At 36.9% G+C, this 19,953-nt stretch overlaps 1 protein-coding gene across 3 annotated transcripts in view; it reads right to left on the bottom strand.

The window, feature by feature from the left end:
• Positions 1 to 19,953, bottom strand: part of LOC123875258 (homeobox protein homothorax) — a 476,104-nt gene that overhangs the window by 335,152 nt on the left and 120,999 nt on the right. For all 3 annotated transcript variants that reach the window (XM_045921002.1, XM_045921003.1, XM_045921004.1), the window contains exon 6: positions 18,124 to 18,294. In XM_045921002.1, the coding sequence (XP_045776958.1) occupies positions 18,124 to 18,294 (171 nt within the window). The remainder of the gene's footprint in view (positions 1 to 18,123; positions 18,295 to 19,953) is intronic.

Below are 19,953 nucleotides of genomic sequence, written 5' to 3'. Positions count from 1 at the left end.
ATACGTAAATATTTTTTGGGGATCAATCGATATGAGTACGCTAATTAGCTACGAATAAACATGTCAGCAACGGACGCCCGCTTTGAAGGTTTCAAATATAACAAGTGTAAATTAAAAATTATAACACCCCCGACGATCCAAAGTATCTGAGTTTTCCAAAACATAATTTTCAAATAAATAATTATGTATTTAGGCAACGTCCATCTTGACAGCTTGACATTTGTCTATTGACATAATATTATTATGAACCTAACGGTTATCTAACCTTCTTTTCTACAAGAAAACTAGAAAAGAGCTGATAACTCTTAAACGGCTGAACCAATTTTTTTGGATTATAGCTAAGAACACTCTCGATCAAGCCACCTTTCAAACAAAAAAAAGTAAATTAAAATCGGTTCATTCGTTTAGGCGCTACGATGCCACAGACAGATACACAGATACACAGACACACAGATACACACGTCAAACTTATAACACCCCTCTTTGGGTCGGGGGTTAAAAACCACTTCGGCTCGTACAAATTATTGTGGTAGCCAAAACAACTCATAAACTTTTAAACTACAAGTTGAACGCCCTACAGGCAATCCTGACAGTTTACGTGGCAAACCCAACCGGGGATAAAATATAGCTCGCGTTCAGACGAGCACCGTAGTGGGGGGTGGTGGGGGGAGAGGGGGGGTCGGTCCGCAAATAGCTGTGTGGAGCAAAACAATGCTAGTATGATGTTATGGTACAGATCAGTGTTGTGGAAATTTTGAATGCTTTTGGTCTTTTCAGCGCTTAGTATTAATTAATTTTAGGGCAATCATAACTTAATAATAATGGACCGATTCAATTAGATACTTAGGCATACTTAGGCACACTTGAGAGATCACAATAATTGTGATTATATTATTAGGAGGAGTGTGTTCGGAGCTCCCTCCATACAAATGAAATTCAATTCTTATCTGAATATTCTCAATCCAATCAAACTTAATGATACTTTGTAATATACAATTAATATCTGTGTCTATTATCAGATTTTCATACATATAACAATGTTTTATTTTCATTAGTTTAAAACTAAACCTTACTTAGTACTTTCTATTTTATTATATTTATTTATGTACATACTTATAATTTTTTCTATTATTTATTTTTACCATTATCTCCTACAAAATCTTTTTCTTTTTTATCAGTCATTGCTTTAGAACACCCACTACGCACCTCCGACATCTTCCGAAGCTTCCTGTCTTTTGTTATACAAAGTATACATAAGTGTCATATAGTTATATGAGTTATACACTCATTAGTTTCGCAATAAAATTAAAAAAAAAACTAGGAATGCAAGCTGCTTGAAAAATTCTAGCATCAGTTAAAATCATAGTCTCAAGAATTTAATCTAGTTTACAATAAATATTACGAGTATGCTGAGACGTTTCCTTACATCTATATATATCTAGTCACTCCGCCAGGCCGGGAATATCTTGTTTCCTACTTTCTATGACGTTTCTCCAATTACCCCACTATGGTACACTAGTTGAAATACTTGAAAACTGATTTGAATCTTTATACTCACTAATTGGGTATTAGCAAACCGTTACAGCGATTATCTTTTATGATTAATGTGTTTGTTCGCGATCGACGATTAAATCTCTCGTGGATTGTTAAGGACTCATTTGAGAATTAACTGCTATTCAGTGTTTATTTAAATGTTCTTACGTGATCAAGTCAGCATGAAAAGAATCAGCTGCTCGATTACGGTAGAGTGACAGCTACAATCGTAATCACCTACTCGTATGATTGGTTGATGCTCGCTCACTATTGGCTACAATGCATTGTTGCAGCAAGAATAGCATTTTAGCCAATAACAACAATTGCGATTGTAATAATGATTGTTGCAGGTTTTACGGAATTAAGCTACAGAGTAACCGGTATTGCCCAAGCTTGTCAAGCTGTGGTGATTTTGCACCAGAAATTGCAGCGTTTGACAACGCGTAGGATAAGCAGAGTAATCTACATAGCTCAACGGGTTGCGAAGCTGAAGTGGCAATGGGCATGGCATAGCGCGAAGAACCGACAGAGATTGAGGTCCCAAGGCGCTGGAGTGGTGAAAACCACAGCGTTCGCAGACTCCTCGCAAGGTGGACAGCCAACATCAAATGAATCGCACGGAGTCGCTGGCTATAGGCGGCACAAGACCGTGGTGTATGGAAGTCCCTACAAAAGACCTATATCCAGTAATGGACGTATGGATGGATGTCGACGAATGTTTATAAACCCCGACTCAAAAAGAGGGGTGTTATAAGTTTGACGTGTGTATCTGTGTATCTGTCTATGGCATCGTAGCTCCTAAACGGATGAACCGATTTTAATTTAGTTTTCTTTTGTGGCTTGATCGAGAGTGTTCTTAGCTATAATCGAAGAAAATCGGTTCAGCCGTTTGAAAGTTTTTAGCTCTTTTCTAGTTTTCTTATAGAAGTTTTTGTGTCGGGGTTTTTTTAAATTTTGAGTCGTAGAAAACTTTTGGAATTCACTGCGTTTCCGTGGGATCACTAACTACAGATTATTTACGATAAAGAAATGTATTTGCAACATTATTTATATCTCTTTCCATGATATTGGTATCAGGCGAGTTTAAAAAAGCAAAGTAAACATTTTCGACACGTCCATAGATAAGATTACAAATCAGAATTATGTATTTTTATATGTAACACGATTTCTTGTAGTACTTATCATAATCTTATATTAAAGGCATCTATTTTCAACTGCAAGCTTATTGAAAAATTATAGTTTTCATGTGGTTTTAGTAGTCACATACCATCAAACAGCTGACAACTGGGTCATCATCATCATGATCAACCCATCGCCAGCGATTCAATTCAATTCAATTCAATTTCATTATGTACCTGTATCTGCAAATAAATGAAATTGAATTGAATTGAATCGCTGGCTAACTGCAGAGCACGGGTATTCTCTCAGCCTGAGAAGGGGTTTGCCATAGTCCATCACGCTGGCCAAGTGTGGATTTTCAAAGCTTGCCGGTTTCCTCACGATGTTTTCCCTCACTATTGTTCTTTGAAAAGAGCAACCGCCGAGTTTCTTGCTGGTTCTTCTCGGTAGGAAAGGCTTTCCGATCCAGTGGTAGATGCTCTTGACGATTCAAAAGTACTTGTAAAAGTCTAATTGAATAATTTTGAATTTGAATTAATTCAAGTGTTTAATTGCTGAAGATGCACATAATTGGTGCGTGCCCGGGATCGAACTCCTGACCTCTTGAATAGGAAGTGGACATCTTAACCACTAGACTATCACGACATATCACTGGGTCGGTAGACTCTAAATACGATTTAACTAACTCTAACCATTTAACAATATTGCTTTTACCATCTTTTAGCTTTAGTTTTATTACTCAATCATTTCACTCAGCAATTCATTAGCTAAATTGGCTAGTTCAAATTTTTTCCCAATGTTATTAATTTCTTAATCAATTTTATTATTTTAAAACAGTTTTATTATAGTCTTGTATGCTATTTTTAATTTCTATTCCATTATTATAATCTTAAGTGTTTTAGTTTTATTAGTCTTCATCAGTTCAATGGCCACATCAATTAATTTAGAAGTTTTCTTCCCAAGCATTTTTATTTTTAAATTAGCTTGACGATATTTTTCGGGTAGTTTAGTTTTAACAAATCACTGGCGTCGATTCTGATTTTTCGCTAAACTAATTGTTTTTAAGAGGGGTCTCTCCGTCACTCGCTTCATACAAACGTAGTTCCAATTTCATTTGAACATTAAGCAACCAAAGTCCATGAAATTTTGCAGACATATTCTAGAAACTAATATCTATGTCTGTGGTTTTCCAGATTTCTGTTAAAATATTCGGTTTCAAAGTTACGCGGTCTTAAAAATTTACATACAAATCTTTGAGCCCCTGTAATTTTAAAACTACATATTTTTAGAAAAATCTACAACACCACAGACACAGATATTAGTTTCTAGAATATGTCTGCAAAATTTCATGGACTTTGGTTGCTTAATATTCAAATGAAATTGGAACTACGATTGTATGAAGCGAGTGACGGAGAGAGCCCTGTTAATATTGCTGAAAAAGGTCAAAAAATGTTTTTTTATTGAATAACCCAAAGTTTTAGTGCTGCTCTACCTTCAACATTATGCTCAAGACTGTTGCTAGAACCCCTATCACCTAAAGTCGTTACAGTTCTATATTAAACTAAGTTTGTCTGTCCTTTTCATAGTATATTGCTGTTAAAAAGTTGCGAATACTCTATTTGGTTACCATCAGAATTAGTACCACTATCCACCAATTCTCAGTTCTAAATTAAACTTAGTTTGTCTATCTTTTTCATAGTATTTGTGAGAAAAAGTAGCGAATACTTTATTTGGTTACCATCAGAATTAGTACCACTATCCACCAATTCTAATATATCCACCAATTCAGTAATTTTCTTTCTAAGAATGAGCATGTTATTCAGTTTCAACACAGTCTCCTGCATGTCGTGCTCCTCGGCGTTTATTTGAGAATCTCCGAAGCTGGCAGAGTGGCGGAATGTCCCCGCACGTGCTCTGATGATGATAATAATAAAATGTTGGCGCATTATTTATTTATAGCCGTCCCGCGGCTGTCGCTCGTCCGTCTGTCCCACTCGCCCGTTCTTATACAGGATGAGCTTTTGACGTAACGTCGCTTAAATTCTAACACCAATCCCAAACTACCCAGCTCTTTGGAGCCTGGAGCTCCTTTTTACCCGACCACGGCAAAGCCAAAAGGAAGGGTTTATGATTTTAGCAGTCTATGTACGTTTGTATCCAGATTCTGTATGTTCCATCGTAGCGCCTAAACTACTAGGCCGATTTTGATGAATGAGGTGTCAATTGATTCGTTGCACAGGTCTGCGTGGCTGTCTTCCAAGCAGAGTGTTAGGCATTACAAATGCAGCCATAGCAATGGCAAACCGACAGGTAACAAACTTTAAGATTAACATTAATTCTGATAGCCAAAGTGTTCTCAAAACCTTGGCTACCAGACAACAACCTCTCAACTTATACAAGACTGAAGACAAGGTTCTGGAAATACTTGCCATGTCGAATGACATCAGTCTACGGTGGGTCAAAGGACATGACGGAGACCAGGGAAACGAGGCAGCGGGCGCTCTAACACGCAAAGCCACAACACTGAAGGTGACAGGGCCAGAGCCTATCGTATCGTATCGGTGTCAAAAAACACCCTGTGTATTGTAAATATACGTATACAAAGTGCATCGATATATTCCCCATGTTTCTTTGTCTCGTTATGACTGACTTATAAATATAAATACGTATATTAGTGAAGGAACAGAACGTCTGTCCGTTTGAGGCTCGACGATGGTTCCAACTCGACCTTATTTTCACCTGTTCTTGTGACTCATAATGGAAAAAACTTTTCAAGTAACTGCAATTAAAAAGTTGAATAGTTTTTAGGATTTCTTCGCGCATGTCTTTTGGAAATAGATTTAGTTCTTTTTCTCTGCATTTTAATCATTTGCTGTGGATCACGATAACTTATTTTTTTTATTTGTAGACTAGCGCTTGGCAGTTGGCTGAAATCAGACCTATGGGCAAGTGATGATGCAGCCTAAGATGGAGCGTGATTGCCTAGAAGATATCCATTCACTCTTGACTTGAAGGTACGAGTAGCTGTATTAAATGTGGAGGGGAAAACTGGTGGGGGTGTTTCATATCCTAGCGGTTCGAATTAGAAATGAGAAGGCAAATCGCCTTAGTACGTGGCCGTGGAATTTCAACTACTTACGGGTGGCAGACCTTGCAGTTAGTTGCGTGGGTGGAGACCTATAGATTGGGTGTTTTCGTAGGATTACGGCTAACTTTAAAACCGTGACCGCATATTATAGGTTTGCTCTTAACTGCAATCACACTTGATGGTAAATGATGAAAACCTGAGAGGTAGCGCAACACACGCACTTGGCGATCAATGACGTTCGACGAAAGCCTACGCCTTTTTTAATCGATTACTAGCTATTCCTTGACTGCAATCTCACCTGGTGCTAAGTGATGATGCCTAAGGTGAGCTAACTTGGATGGGGCATGGCGGGTAGGCTGGATAAACGCTAGTGTGAAGAGGCTTTTAGAAACCGGAGAGGCTGAATAGTTAGAAATTTAGTATACTTCGTTCTATGTTAGAAATTGTTGGAACGCGATAACCTGGAAGAGTTTCAAGTTTTATAGACCCATCAAACTCTAATTGGTTCTAACGCGGCGTCGTACCGGAACGCTTAATTGCCAGGCAGCAATGGGCAGTTAAGAAGACAGTTAAGACATAACTATGAAATTCCTAAGGATCAGGAATGCATAAAAGTATTCTTATTCTTGCTCTACATTTTTAGACTAGCTGCCCTACCTTGGCTTTGCTCAGGTAAAATTTATGAAATGTTTCCTTAGTCGAGAGAACACATGCAAATGCAAATGCTCTCATGTTTCAAGACCTAGCTTACCTAAATTAGAGATAGCTGCTGATGCGCTTTCTAAAAAAGAAGAAATATAGAAAACGTTTATTTTATAAGATGTGCCCACACATTACATGCTATACAAGGGTTGGTTACCCCAACGCTTCCACCACTTGAGCATTAAAGCAAAAATGCCTCAAGCAGAAGAAGCGCCGGAATAAACTGTGTCATGTATGGCACAACCCTAAAAAAAGTTCCAGCTTAGCATAATGCTGTATGCCTTGTACATACAGCGCTGATTTTCAGCTGGGTTATTAGACCAATTGGTCAACTTCTTTGTGTTTCGCTCGAGCTTGCAGAATGTGGTTACCCAGAATGATAATGTTCAGAAATAGATAAACCAATTTGACTTATGATACCTATTGTTAGGATAATTATCTTCTTGGCCGGTGTTATTTACGGTGGCTAGGGTAGTCGCCTCATTGATTATTATTTTAACGCACTATTAAAATTTCATGACCACTTCTACTCCGTTCATCTCCGACTCACTACGTATTAGTATGGTTTTCTTGGCAGTAAAAACTGTAACCAAAATCGCCAACAATCGAAATGCAACTCTAAATAAATATGCAGAAGTTTCAATTTTAAAACAACACGTTCCGACCGTATGATCATTCTCACTGCAATTGCTACACTGAGTGTCGGGGCTAAGCGTCAATAAAAATAGTCGTAAAATCTGATTCAACACCAAAATGCACTTTAAACCCATCCTCATAAGGTCCATTGTGTTCTTCGTAACCGCATTCGGTATCACAGGAACGTGTGAAATAAAAATCATGCGTATGCACACATTCGTTAAGAATTGACACTTATTAAAGGGGATAATTTTTTTTAATTGGCATGACATCACTTTATTTAGCTGACCACTTGTAGCGTGACAATGTTTGATTTGGAATTCCCTTTGTTGGCTCACGTCAATCATTTTGACACTCTTTGCTTAATGGTTGCTCAGCTGCTTCTTTTTGCCTTATAGAGAAAATGTATTTTTGACACGCGCGTTCTACGTTTGCAACCGTTTCGACGATTTATGACTCGCGTTGCGCCACTGCCCTTTTTAGTCGACAACTAATTCTCTGCGAGATCGGAATTCGCTGGAATTTCGAAAGTTATTCCTTTGCATAATTCTGCTATCGAATCAGTAATTGAGTCTGTTACACAAAGGTCCGAACATGGTCGTTAAGGATAAATAGCTTTTCGAGAGATAATTGAATACATTCAGAAGCCACTTTTAATTTGAAACGAGGAACGCGTCCGTTATCGATGACCACAAAAAGTATTGTGAGCAAATCATAAGCCAAAGCGTTCCGAATTCAAATTGCCCGATTCAGATTTAGAATAAGGCTGCGATTGGCCTCCGAGCGCGTGACCAATCGCTAATTAGAAAATGTGTTCGACGATGTGCTTTTACGGAAGCCGATCGCTGTTCTATAATTAAACTTTTAAATTTAATTCGAATTTTTGATTTTGAACGCGCCATTTCCACTTCTGGTGTTACTGTGGCCAGGTTTATTTTATTGTAAAAAACCGTAGACTGGAGGCGCCTTACTCTCCAAGTTCCAACATTTTTAAGATGCCCCGAGCGGTGTCAAGTTTCCCATTTTATTTTATCACAGGAGTCGAGATTCACTATCTTCTATTTTTGCAATCTATTTAAAGTTTTTCTTCTCGTCTACTCGGAATAGCTAGCTTAAAATAGATGAGGGTAAAAGCAGGCATTAAAACAGCATGCATGCTGTTAGTGTTGATTAAACTGAATTAAACATTATATTTTGCTCTTTAAAATTTTACATCTACGTTCTGGACCATGGTATGGTGTGGTGTGGCATGGTCTCCTTCTTAACCATGTAAACCAAAATCCCCAACACTTCTGTAATTAGATATATTCGATTTTTAATGAAGAGGTATCAAAGACGTCACACAATTCTGCCGGATAAATAGTAGGCTATGATCATCTCCATAAAAAAAAAACACTAACACAGACAGGTAGGGAGTAAGACATATTACATTTACAGTATTAGTGGATGAACTAGTAGTACCTAGTCTGGATGAGAGCCCAGATTTAGCAAAGCAATTGTGTTCTACAGTTAAACCTACGTATTCGTATAGCAGTGGTTGTCTCGGAAATCAGTCAAGCCTGCAGGACGGAAATCTCCCTGGTTTGCCGGCAAATGGCGCCGCGGGGGACCGGCCGGGCCGTGTAGGAAATATTGCACTTTTACGGGATTCAATTTCCGAATGTTAGGTCGGGAACGTTTATTGTGCGAGTTGTTTATTATGTTTGTGATTTTTTTTCTCTCTCAGTTTTTTTCTTTAGTTGGCAGTTTCTCTTTGCTCAGAAGTGATTTTTTTTAAAGAAAATCTTGAGTTTTTAGTTATTTTCTTAGAAAACATTAATACGTGTAATTTTAAAATTTTGAAACGTGTCTAGTTACTTGAGACTCTGAGAATCTCTCAAAATGGTCCCCAAGGACTGATCATTTCGTCATGTCTTATGGACAAAATTGAACTCTTTATGAACTAACTACTAAGCTTTACCAATAAATTACAATTTCTAACGAGGCAAATCGAAACACAAGTCCATTCAAAAGTAATAAGCTTGTAAAGAAGGAATTTATGCACTAGAGTGTAGAGACGTAGACCCTTTTTTATTCAACCTTGAGAGAAGAATTACACCTGTACACCTAAAAGATCTCTCATCTGTTTGGGTCAAATATTTGCAAATAGACAGCAAGGGTAGTCCGAAAACAGATTTCTTCCGTCACCAAATTTCTCAATTTCTCAGACGCTCGATTAATCAATTCTAAATATAATAAAGACATAGCCCCCCACTGGTGCGCGTGCTACGTGAAATTAAACTCAGCGGGCACTCTTTTGATAAAGAAGTAGGGAGAGAGAGTCCTTTGTAATGAATACAGGTGGAAATAAAGAAATGATTGGTAGAAAATTGATTTAATTCCTTCAGAGATATTTTTTCTTCAAAAAGATTAATAATAAAATCAGACCTTTGACTTGCCAGGATGAAATAATATGGCAATATAATTGTGTTATAAAAATATGTATTTTATTTGCTATGTTTTTAGAAATGATAGAGACAGTAACTTTTTAGAAATTGAAATAGAAAGATTTTTATTAAACTCAACATGTGTATTTTATATTGTTCATCATCCTTTTCTATTTCTAAATTAAGCGTAGAATTTAGCTGATGGATCAATGACTAAAATCGATTAAAAAGAAAGACTGAAAACACCTATATCGCGAAAAAGAAACCTAAGTGATGGATCATCTATGAGGAATGAAAAAGCCATTTAGTGTGATGAATGATAATACTGAAAATATTTTAATATAACTTCAAGTTTTAGCTTATGGTCTAGAATAAGACTCAGTCTAAGCAGACGCAGTAGAAATATCAGAAGTAGTAGTAGACAAAGAAGTAGTAACGACCGTCAGCGATGTAACCAGCAATATGTGAAACGTAACGAGGCGTGATAACAAACAGCACGTGGCCTCTCCATTGCTTGCCCGATGTAACAATATAATACTTATAATGGCAATAATTACTGAGAACGCCACGACAATAAATTATACCCAGTTTACGACTAATTTATTAATAGAATTTTCGCGAATAAACCTTAGCAGCCGTAAACAAGTAACCGCAATGTGGCCAATGGTTGATCGTAAAATTCGTTTCTCCAACCCGATTGGTGGACTTCCAGCCAATGGCCGGTGGTTCTGGATTTAAAAGCGACGGTTTACGAGCGACAGGCGGCGTCTTTTTGCCGTTTTGGCGCCAAAATTGAGGTTTTCGAGGCTGGTAGTTAGATTTTATGGCGTAAAAATGTTTGTTCTAATAAAAGTTGGGTAGTTTGGGGGGGACTTGTTTTATTAATAAACACCTGATGTGCCTTTGTTTATAGATGGACGTTTGTCACATGTTTTAATGTCCAACGTTTTGTTGTTTAGAATAATATTATAAAGGCGAAAGTTTGTATGTGTGTGTGTGTGTGTATGTTTGTTACTCTTTCAAGCAATAACTACTGAATGGATTTGGCTGGGAATGGAGATAGATAATATCCTGGATTAGCACATAGGCTACTTTTTATCCCGGAAAATCAAAGAATTCCCACAGGATCTTTAAAAACCTAAATCCACGCCGACGAAGTCGCAGGCATCCTCTAGTTTAGAATAATTGTAGTATAAAGGTGTGCTTACATTTTATATGGCCGAACAGAAAAACGTATTTTCCTTTTCTTCAAAGAGCGACTTTAGTGATACTTGGATGTCTTACTTTTCTCAGGCATAAAGAAGATTGTAAGTACCTGACCGCAAAATTTTTCTACAGCTGTCTGCCGAGCTTCGTAAAGATGTTGATTTTGGTCATCAATTTATCTATGTTTTTTTTTTTGTTTTTTAATAAAGAGTATTAGCCATTTTTAATCATGACTAACATTCCAGTTTCCCCTCCAACTAAGCGTTAAGCTTGTGCCAGGAATGGGTACGACAATAGTGCAACGGGTGGGGTTTGAACTGCCGACCTTCCGGATTTCAGTCCGCTCCTATAACCGTTGAGCTATTGAGGCTTCAAATTGATTGGACATTGTTATTTTGCAATTGCATTGTTTTTAGGATCCTTAGTTTAGATTTTGAAATCATTTTCACGTAACAAATCGGTTTGTAGCTGTACGTATGCGTCTGTCTGTTTTTTTCCTTTTTCAAATATGGATATTTATAGATAAACTCTTGAATTTTATAACCAATGATTTCTCTCAAAGTTACGTCCACTATTATTTTGATCTTTGTCACGTTTTTAGAGAATTTCATTCCTTTATTATTCATCTCAACAATAAAAAACTCACCCTTGCTGGTAATCCAGTACATTGTCGCGTCACACGCACCGGGACGAATCCGTGACGAATTGCGTCTATCCCGTCCCGTCTGTCCTATCCCGACAAATCCCTCTGTCCCCCTTATTTTATTATATTTCTTATTTCCCGTTGCCACGGTGTTGCCAGTTGCATTATTCATTGCGGTCACGATTGTTAATGTTATTGATAAAAATGCTGGGCTTTCTATTTTTTTGAAGGTTTGTTTGGACTTGGCTGCTTTTTTTTAAATTTATAGACTAGCGCTTGGCTGCAGCCAACCTCCTGGCAAGTGATGATGCAGCCTAAGTTGGAGCGCGTTTTCCTAAAAGATGCCCATTTACTCTTGACTAGGTTCTTCACTTTCTGTGAAACACTTTTCGTAGTCCGGTTTACCGCCAAATCTAATTTGATATGCACCATCATCAACCCATTGCCGGGTTGCTCGCTGCTGAGTACGGGTCTCCTCTCAGTTGAGAAGAATTGACCATAGTCTACCACGCTGGCTAAATGCGGATTGGTATACATTGGGAACGTCTGGATAACTCTCAGGCATGCAGGTTTCCTGATGTTTTCGGTTTTTCAAACTATATGACATGGCCATTGCTAGTTTAGCTTCGCAACCCATTGAGTTTTATCGATTACCCGCTTACTCTGGTTCTCCTGCGGATCTCCTCATTTCTGAATTTATTGTAGAGAAACTCCAAGCATAATATCTCTCTCCATTTCACGCTGAGAGACTCTGAGCTTTCTTATGAGGTACATAGGTTAGCCGTTATGTATTGAATCTTAATTTATATCATCACTGGCATGGCAGCACTCACTTTAAGTATATTATTTCCTAACAGAAAAAAACGATGATCATAGTATCTAACACCAATTTTGTCTATCAACTATTAAAAGAAGGTTTTTTTTAATCGAAATTCTCCTCACACCTTTGCCTCACCCCCTGTTAAAAAAAAACCATATTAGTCGCCATTAGTGAAATTCCCGCCAATTATTCGAAGCTACCCCAATCTACAATCTCTCCCGCGGTCTCGCCAATCGACATCCATCAAACGTCAATGGCAGATCATAAAAAATAAATAAAATATCGCGATTGTCGCATGGAAACTCCGTGAAAGAATTTGCCGTGTTTTTAAGGAAATTGCAAGTTCCTCGCGCACTGTAAGAAACTTTTATAACTTTGAAAAGTTAGCCATGAAAAATTGTTTGTGTAATGACAAGTTACTTTTTGATGAAACAGCAGCTGATGCCAAAAACCTACAGCCATTATGTACTCACGATAGCATAAAAAATTTGGTGAATTGAACACCTAAGCCTTAGTGTCTAAAATCTAACTAAAGCTATTTTTTTGTAATTATATAGACTAGCGCTTGGCTGCAATCAGACCTGCTAGCAAGTGATGATGCAGCCAATTCAATTTTACTCTATTTATTGACTGAAAAATATTCTGAGATTTATTTAATGGTGCATAGAGCCTGTCATTCTTTACGACTCTACTACTTACCTACTTAATTTCTACACAAGATTTTTTTTTCTGGAGCTCAACTGAATTCTAGCCTTCAATCACACTAATATTATAAAGGTGAAAGTTTGTATGTGTGTGTGTGTGTGTGTGTGTGTGTGTGTGTGTGTGTGTGTGTGTGTATGTTTGTTACTCCTTCACGCAAAAACTACTGGACGGATTGGGCTGAAATTTAGAATAGCATTAGATTATACCCTGGATTAGCACATAGGCTACTTTTTATCCCGGAAAATCAAAGAGTTCCCACGGGAATTTTAAAAAACCTACATCCACGCGAACGAAGTCGCGGGTATCAGCTAGTAATCAATAAATCATGTCAATACCTACTTGCTGTGAAAATATTCTATAGAAACCGTGAATTTGTGGACTTCAAGTCGATTTCCATATTTTTTGAAATTGTAAATTTAAACATAAGAGTTACGACTAAGTGCCTTCCATAGAGCAAAGCCTATTCTAGCATTATAAAATTAAAAAAATTATCTCTAAAAAATAAGTCTCTTAAAAACCTGCAGTACGCGTAAACCCTCCTGTAACGGCGGATTGTCACACAGATTATCGTGGGGCGCAGTAAAGAAACAATTTTCCGCCTCCCGCGGGGTCCTCGGAGTGCCGCCATGATAAAAATGCGATATTCCCTCTTTATTCCGCTGAAAAATCCCTCTTTATTCCAGCCGAGGGACCCTTGGAGACGTTTAACAGGTTTATTTTTGTATTGTTTCAGAGGAAATATGTAGGTATAGGTAGCTTATAGCTATCTTAGTAAGTAAGAAGGTTTTGGTTGGTTTGCGACTTCTGCAATGATTGTTTAGCTAAGCTAGCATTGCTTAAGCGACTAGTCTTTCTAGCAAGCTAAAGAATATGATGATATTATACCGAAACCAAATCTAAACATGTCCGACCATCAGCACACCATGTTAACACATCTAAATTAAGTAGGTACTTAGGAATGGGAGAAGTCAACCCACTGTGATACAGTGTTTACTAGTACAAGGGTTGTCATGCCTATTCGTACGTTCTTACCAACTTTTTAACATTGTATACCTACTCTTTATAAGGCACATCAACTAACAAATTGTGCGTACCTAGCAAAATATTATAAAATAACATTTAGAATAACTTTTTGTGCTATAAAATAGTTTAAGAACTTAGATTGAATAAATGAATCTCTATAATGGATCTTACCGAACCGAATGACTTTGAAGCTTGAGAACATACACCATCACGTTGTTCTACAAGACACCTCACCTCACTTCATTCTAGGCTTTCGTGTGATACAGAGAACAGAACCACATGAGTAGATACGACAGAACTGTACCTAGTACCTATAGGTCATCATGATATTATTTAAATGTACCTATTTTGATTAAATTTCACTGTCTATTTTTCCACAGAAGTTCAACATTCTCTACAGCAGCTATGAAGTCCTGCTTCCGTTGCTCTCAGATGCTTTGGATGCCCAAAACTCTGAGCATCTCGATGGAACTCTAAAGTCCTGCGCAGAGGAAGGACTAATGTCCCTCATCTTTTACTACGGTGTTTCATCGTACTTACAACTAGTCCATCGTGCCACTAAGAAATGCATCGCATAACGATGCAGTTCTTAGTGACACAATAGACTCATTTTTGTCCTCTCCGGACAATAGTCCCTCGTCTGCTCAGACCATAAACTGCTAAAAATCAGACGCCCAGCTGCCTAAAAAAATACTATCGCTCATGATACAATTGTCAGTGGGCATCTAGGTTTATTGGATGTATTTATATGGAGTATCTAATTTATATTGACTTACATGGGCAATTTTTTAAGCAATTGTTGCATAAATGGAGCAATCTGGAGCAATTATTTTGCATAAATTGCCGAAAATTTCAGGTATTGCTGGGTATTACAGTCAATTGCTTCATGTCGTCATGACGTTATACCTAATTGACTAAGTTACCTGGAATTGCGGAATTTCAATTGCCCGTGTAAACGTACCTTAACGTGATCTAACTCTTGCAACAGCCAAGTTGTGCTAAGACTAAAAAATTGCAATTATCTTTAAGATCATCCCTGCTAATAAGATCACATTTAATTGCTGATTTGTTGAATTTTACACTCGCGAGCAAATTAAATCGACTCTGATTCATAAAGAGTCATATTTACTTATTTCAGAACATTTTACCATGTGAAAAATTTACTAGACAATAGGTATCTCTTTAAAGTATAAAACTTGAATTTGAATTTTTGTTTTAATAAAAACAAATATTGAATGCTTTAGATTAGTTTTCACATATAATTAAAACAGAAATATTAATAGAATTTCTCAAAAACCTATTTGTTTCTTGAAGAAGTCTTTATGTTTCAACTTTCAATACTGCATGTTCTGTTTATAATTCTATAAGAATATTATGGAATAAAGTAAACTCCAGATTATTTCAAACAGAACATTTTATTGTAATCCGTTCAGAAAAAAATAAAATTATAAAATTAATTAAAATCACATTGACATACAAGATGGACGTACACCAAATAGCATATTAATTATACATTTAGGAGTTAGAATTACGAAATATTAAGTTTATCAAACATAAAGAGACCTATTGCACTGCATAGGACCTAACTTAAACAATCATCTACACAAATAAATGTAAAATAAACTCATATACAGACAAAAAAGTAACCAATGAAAGGTTAACCTAGACATATTTATGAATAGAAACGGCGTAACTCATGCTTAGTTTTCTGTCGGTGTATACCCGACTAGTTTCGAACCCATACGTGGTCCTTAGTCATGATCTGTAAGGCGCGATGCGTCCTAAACTGAACTGAAGTTGAGTTAATCAGCTCATGAATATGACCCCGAATGAGTTCGAAACTTGTCGGGCATACACCGACGGATAACCAGATGTGACTTAAGGTCTCTATTCATAATTATAAGTATCACTCAAGATAGTTTAAATTCTAAACTAGTTAACCCAGTCCCCAACAGATGCAGGCAGAATCTTCTTGCAAAGGTTTTTAAAGTTATGGCTTCCATATTAACAATGCGAGAAATAATATATAACACAAACAAAACAATTCAGTCTCAACGTCCAAAACATACCTTAGATACACTAAACAAACATACAAAAAAAAACGCGGCGTAAACACCAATTCTGTAATCTATACGCGCCCTTATTATCATTTACAGATTATATTACAAAGATAGATCAAATCGATTCTCATTGCAAAATCGATTTCGAAATGTCATAGTTACAGAATTGGATTGGAATTAGTAACGTAACGAATGTCCTACATGTTAAATTGCGGATTTCTCTAAAAGAATGCATAGTGCCAATATATTTAATTCGAATAATTATCTCGATGTCAGAATGCAGTGTACAAAAATACAGCAAATAATCTTAACTATTTTTAAGACGTATCGAAGGGAAATAGTGTTGGAACCACATGAACGCCACTAATTATTTTTAGAAGCATCTAGATTTCTATTCATAACGCACATCCATATAATATATCCGATTATTATAATCGCTTGCACTTTAATCGATAGTCGTGATGGACTCGCCATAACGGCGCTACGTGCAAAATGCAGTCGATCTCAAACGGTCTAAAATTACACCTAGCGTATACTGAATACGTATTTTTCTTTTCCTTTAAACTAACTAAATTTTATTTTTTGTGCTCTTTCGCTTCTCGTTAGTGAACGCAACCTGCATTTATTACCTATTTACGTATATATACTCGTTTACTAGCCAAAAAGATAACACTAGCATCTACCACCTTTAAAAACAATGACAATAATTTAAAACTCTTAAGTAACTCTTATTATCTCACTTAGGCAAGTTAAAGTTGTATTTTACGTATACTTCGGTTTCCAATAGTTTCCCAATAACCTAATTAAGTTTTACACTAAGCTCAGAATTGTAATTGTAGCTTCTAGAAGATTTGTATGGCAAATAGATCTGAGGCTCCCGGGAGCGAAGGGTTTGAAAGACTTATGCTGTATTTACTCACTAAAGTTATTTATTAGTATACACATATTACAATCAACGTTATACGTATGTTTTTTTAATCGTATACATAATTCCGGCGCAAAACAAATTTTGAACACGGCGCAAATGTTCATCAATATCGAATTCATTGAATATCGAATAATCAATTCGAATCGATACGTTTAAAGTATCGATTCGGTATCGCACCCGTCACACCCCTTCACTGTATCGTGTGATAACTTTTCGTTTGAAATTTAGAATGAACCAAATCAATGTTCAAATTTTACAGTGCTAAGAGGTTGGCCAATTGCAAAAACGAAGATTTGATCTAAGGGACACTTAAACTAACGACCTTCGTAGGGCTTCCGAGGAATCTCAGAAGCCCTAAGAGGACCGTGCGACTTAGAATAATAACGCATACAATGACGTTTAGAATAAACTTAAAAGAACTAAAATCATGCAGTTCTTTTACGCAGAGAACATTGGAAAAAAGCATTTTTTAATCATTCAAAAATTTACAGCAGTATAAGTCCTTCGCGTCCTTTTCTCAATTGGACTAAAATAATGCTATCTTTTTCACAATGTTTTCTGCTTAGTTTAGTTCATTTGTGTATAACCGAATTACTACCAAAGCTTAGTCATAAATCGCTATAACATTCAGACAGTAACTAAGTCCGATTCATAATTTGTGACATCAAACTTTTTTTTGTGTTGATATCACAAATAGCATTTCATGCGTAGTTACGGTTTAAATGTATTAGAAATTTAGGACCTACCAACCAAGAAACCAAGCCATTATAGTTTGCCAATAAGCTACCATTGGCAAACTATATGCCCTGGTTTCTGGTTCTCATGAGTAACTATACATACGAGCTACAATATCGTCTCAGATTAGAATTAAATATCTCTATCACAATTTCCTTTTTGTTTAAATTAACAAAAAGAACTGAATTTTACTTTAAAAATGATATTGTCATCTTATGTTTTTGCCATTGCTAAATATGGCTATATCTGAATCTGAGTCGATTTAATTGCTCGCGAGTGTAGTTAAGGTCAAGTATGCGTTATTATCCTAGCCGAGTGTGTACGAGTAAGCTAGGGGAGGCGGGACTTTAAACTAAAATGCGAGCACCCCCGTAAAGACTTCGTTTTTGCAATGGCCAGACTAAGAGCAGGGGTGCACGAGATAGCTCGTGGTCGAATTGGGTGCTAGCTGGGGATCGCGCCTCTGAATCAGGTGTGTTTTGCTATAGGGGGTACTCACGACGTCGGGGGTTGACGCGCCGTCGTGGCTGCTGTCGGGCGCGGATCGGGGCTCGCCGTTCGTGTCGGGCGGCCGAGCCGACTCCCGCTCGTCGATCACCAGGTCTATGGGCATCTTGCCCTTCAGACAGCTGATGTAGCGGTGGCAGAAGTTATCGCACAGCTCGTGCACCTGCGGACAAGCAAACCTCCTGTTAGCTTCTGTGATCCTGGTACTTACATCATAACTCTTATGGCCGTTGCCATATACAGGAACTAGATGTCGCCACTTGGTCTTGCTATAGATTCTCCATCGCGCTAGTGAAATTTTCTCTATGGAGACTTCACTTTGTTATAAAAGTTCCAAGCGTTGCAGCTGGGTCCACGGACATAATTTAAAAACAATCCGAAGAAGATCTACATGTTGTTATGGTTGAGCATACATCACCCGCTCCCGTATAACCTATGCTAAAATATATTTTTTTTTTTTCGAAAAAAGAAATTAGCCATGTTAAATGACTAATATTCCCCTTTCCTCTCCAACTAAGCGTCAGGCTTGTGCTAGAAGTAGATACGACAATAGTGCAACCGGTGGGGTTTGAACCGTCGACCTTTCGGTTTTCAGTCCACTCCTCTACCGGTTGAGCTATTGAGGCATAATATACCTACATAATACCTACATGTAGCGTGCACAGACTGTAAGTATCACCAAATCTGGATTTTCCTATAATAGGTTACAACATAACGCAGACTAAAGGAAAAGGATGGACATTCCAAACGATTTAACATTCAGGTACGATGCCGTGAGAAACCAATTTAAAACCATTGAATCAGTTTGAAATTGGCATACCTACCTGCTGGTTACCAAATTAGCACATTCCATCTACATGGTCAGTGGTTAAATTAACTAAATCTTTCAAAAATAATAAAAAATTACCTAAACCTTCAAATATTACAACACAATGGTAAACACACCCTACAATATTAAAAACCTGTCACAAATATTTGACGTTTTCTCATATCATGGTACGGAATAACTTTGAATAACAAATTCGTAACCAATCAAACGGCATTGATTACATTTGATTTATCGATTAATTAATGACACAATCGCATATTTACATCGACGTATATTGACATAATTTAACATTCCTTTACATAACATTATGGTAATTAGGTAAATAAATAATAACGCTTGATGTATCTGACTTGATTAATTTATTCTTTTTTCATTGATAGCGTACGTTCTTGGCGACGCGGACGGTCTCGCCTAATGGTAAGTGATGAGACAGTCTAATAAGGAAAGGTGTTTTTTTTATCGGTGAGAGGTTTTGAACTTGATTAAAGCCAGCCACACATTATCCATATTCCATACATTTAGCAGACAGCAGTAGGCATTTATCGGTTGACGATGATGATGATGATAATGACATAATATGGGCATTGATTCTGTTGCTTTTTTCTTAAATAAAAGAGGATTTGCGTCTTTTTAATATTGCTGAAAAATGATGGAAAATTATTTTTAAATTTTATGACTAAATTTTGGTGCACTCTACAAATAAATCATTTAAACAATAAGCTCACTACTGGGACGTTTAAAGGCACGAGGTTTGACAGTTCTAAATTAAATTAGGTTTGTCTGTCCTTTTCTTATTACATTGGTAAGAAAAAGATGTAAAATTCTAAAAATTATTTGCGCTCAGATTCAATACCATTATTTTTCAACAGGGAATGTATCTCGGTACCTTTTGTTTATATATTTATCAAATCAATGCCTATCAAACGGCGCTAGAGAGGTTATCTATCTATTTTTGGTGTAGATACTTAAATAAAGTTACATAATTTTTGCTAC

The sequence above is a fragment of the Maniola jurtina genome, chromosome 19 (genome assembly GCF_905333055.1).
Source record: "Maniola jurtina chromosome 19, ilManJurt1.1, whole genome shotgun sequence".
NCBI lineage: Eukaryota > Metazoa > Arthropoda > Insecta > Lepidoptera > Nymphalidae > Maniola > Maniola jurtina.
The sequence above is the reverse complement of the archived record's forward strand: the minus strand, read 5'-3'. Positions and strand labels throughout refer to the sequence as shown.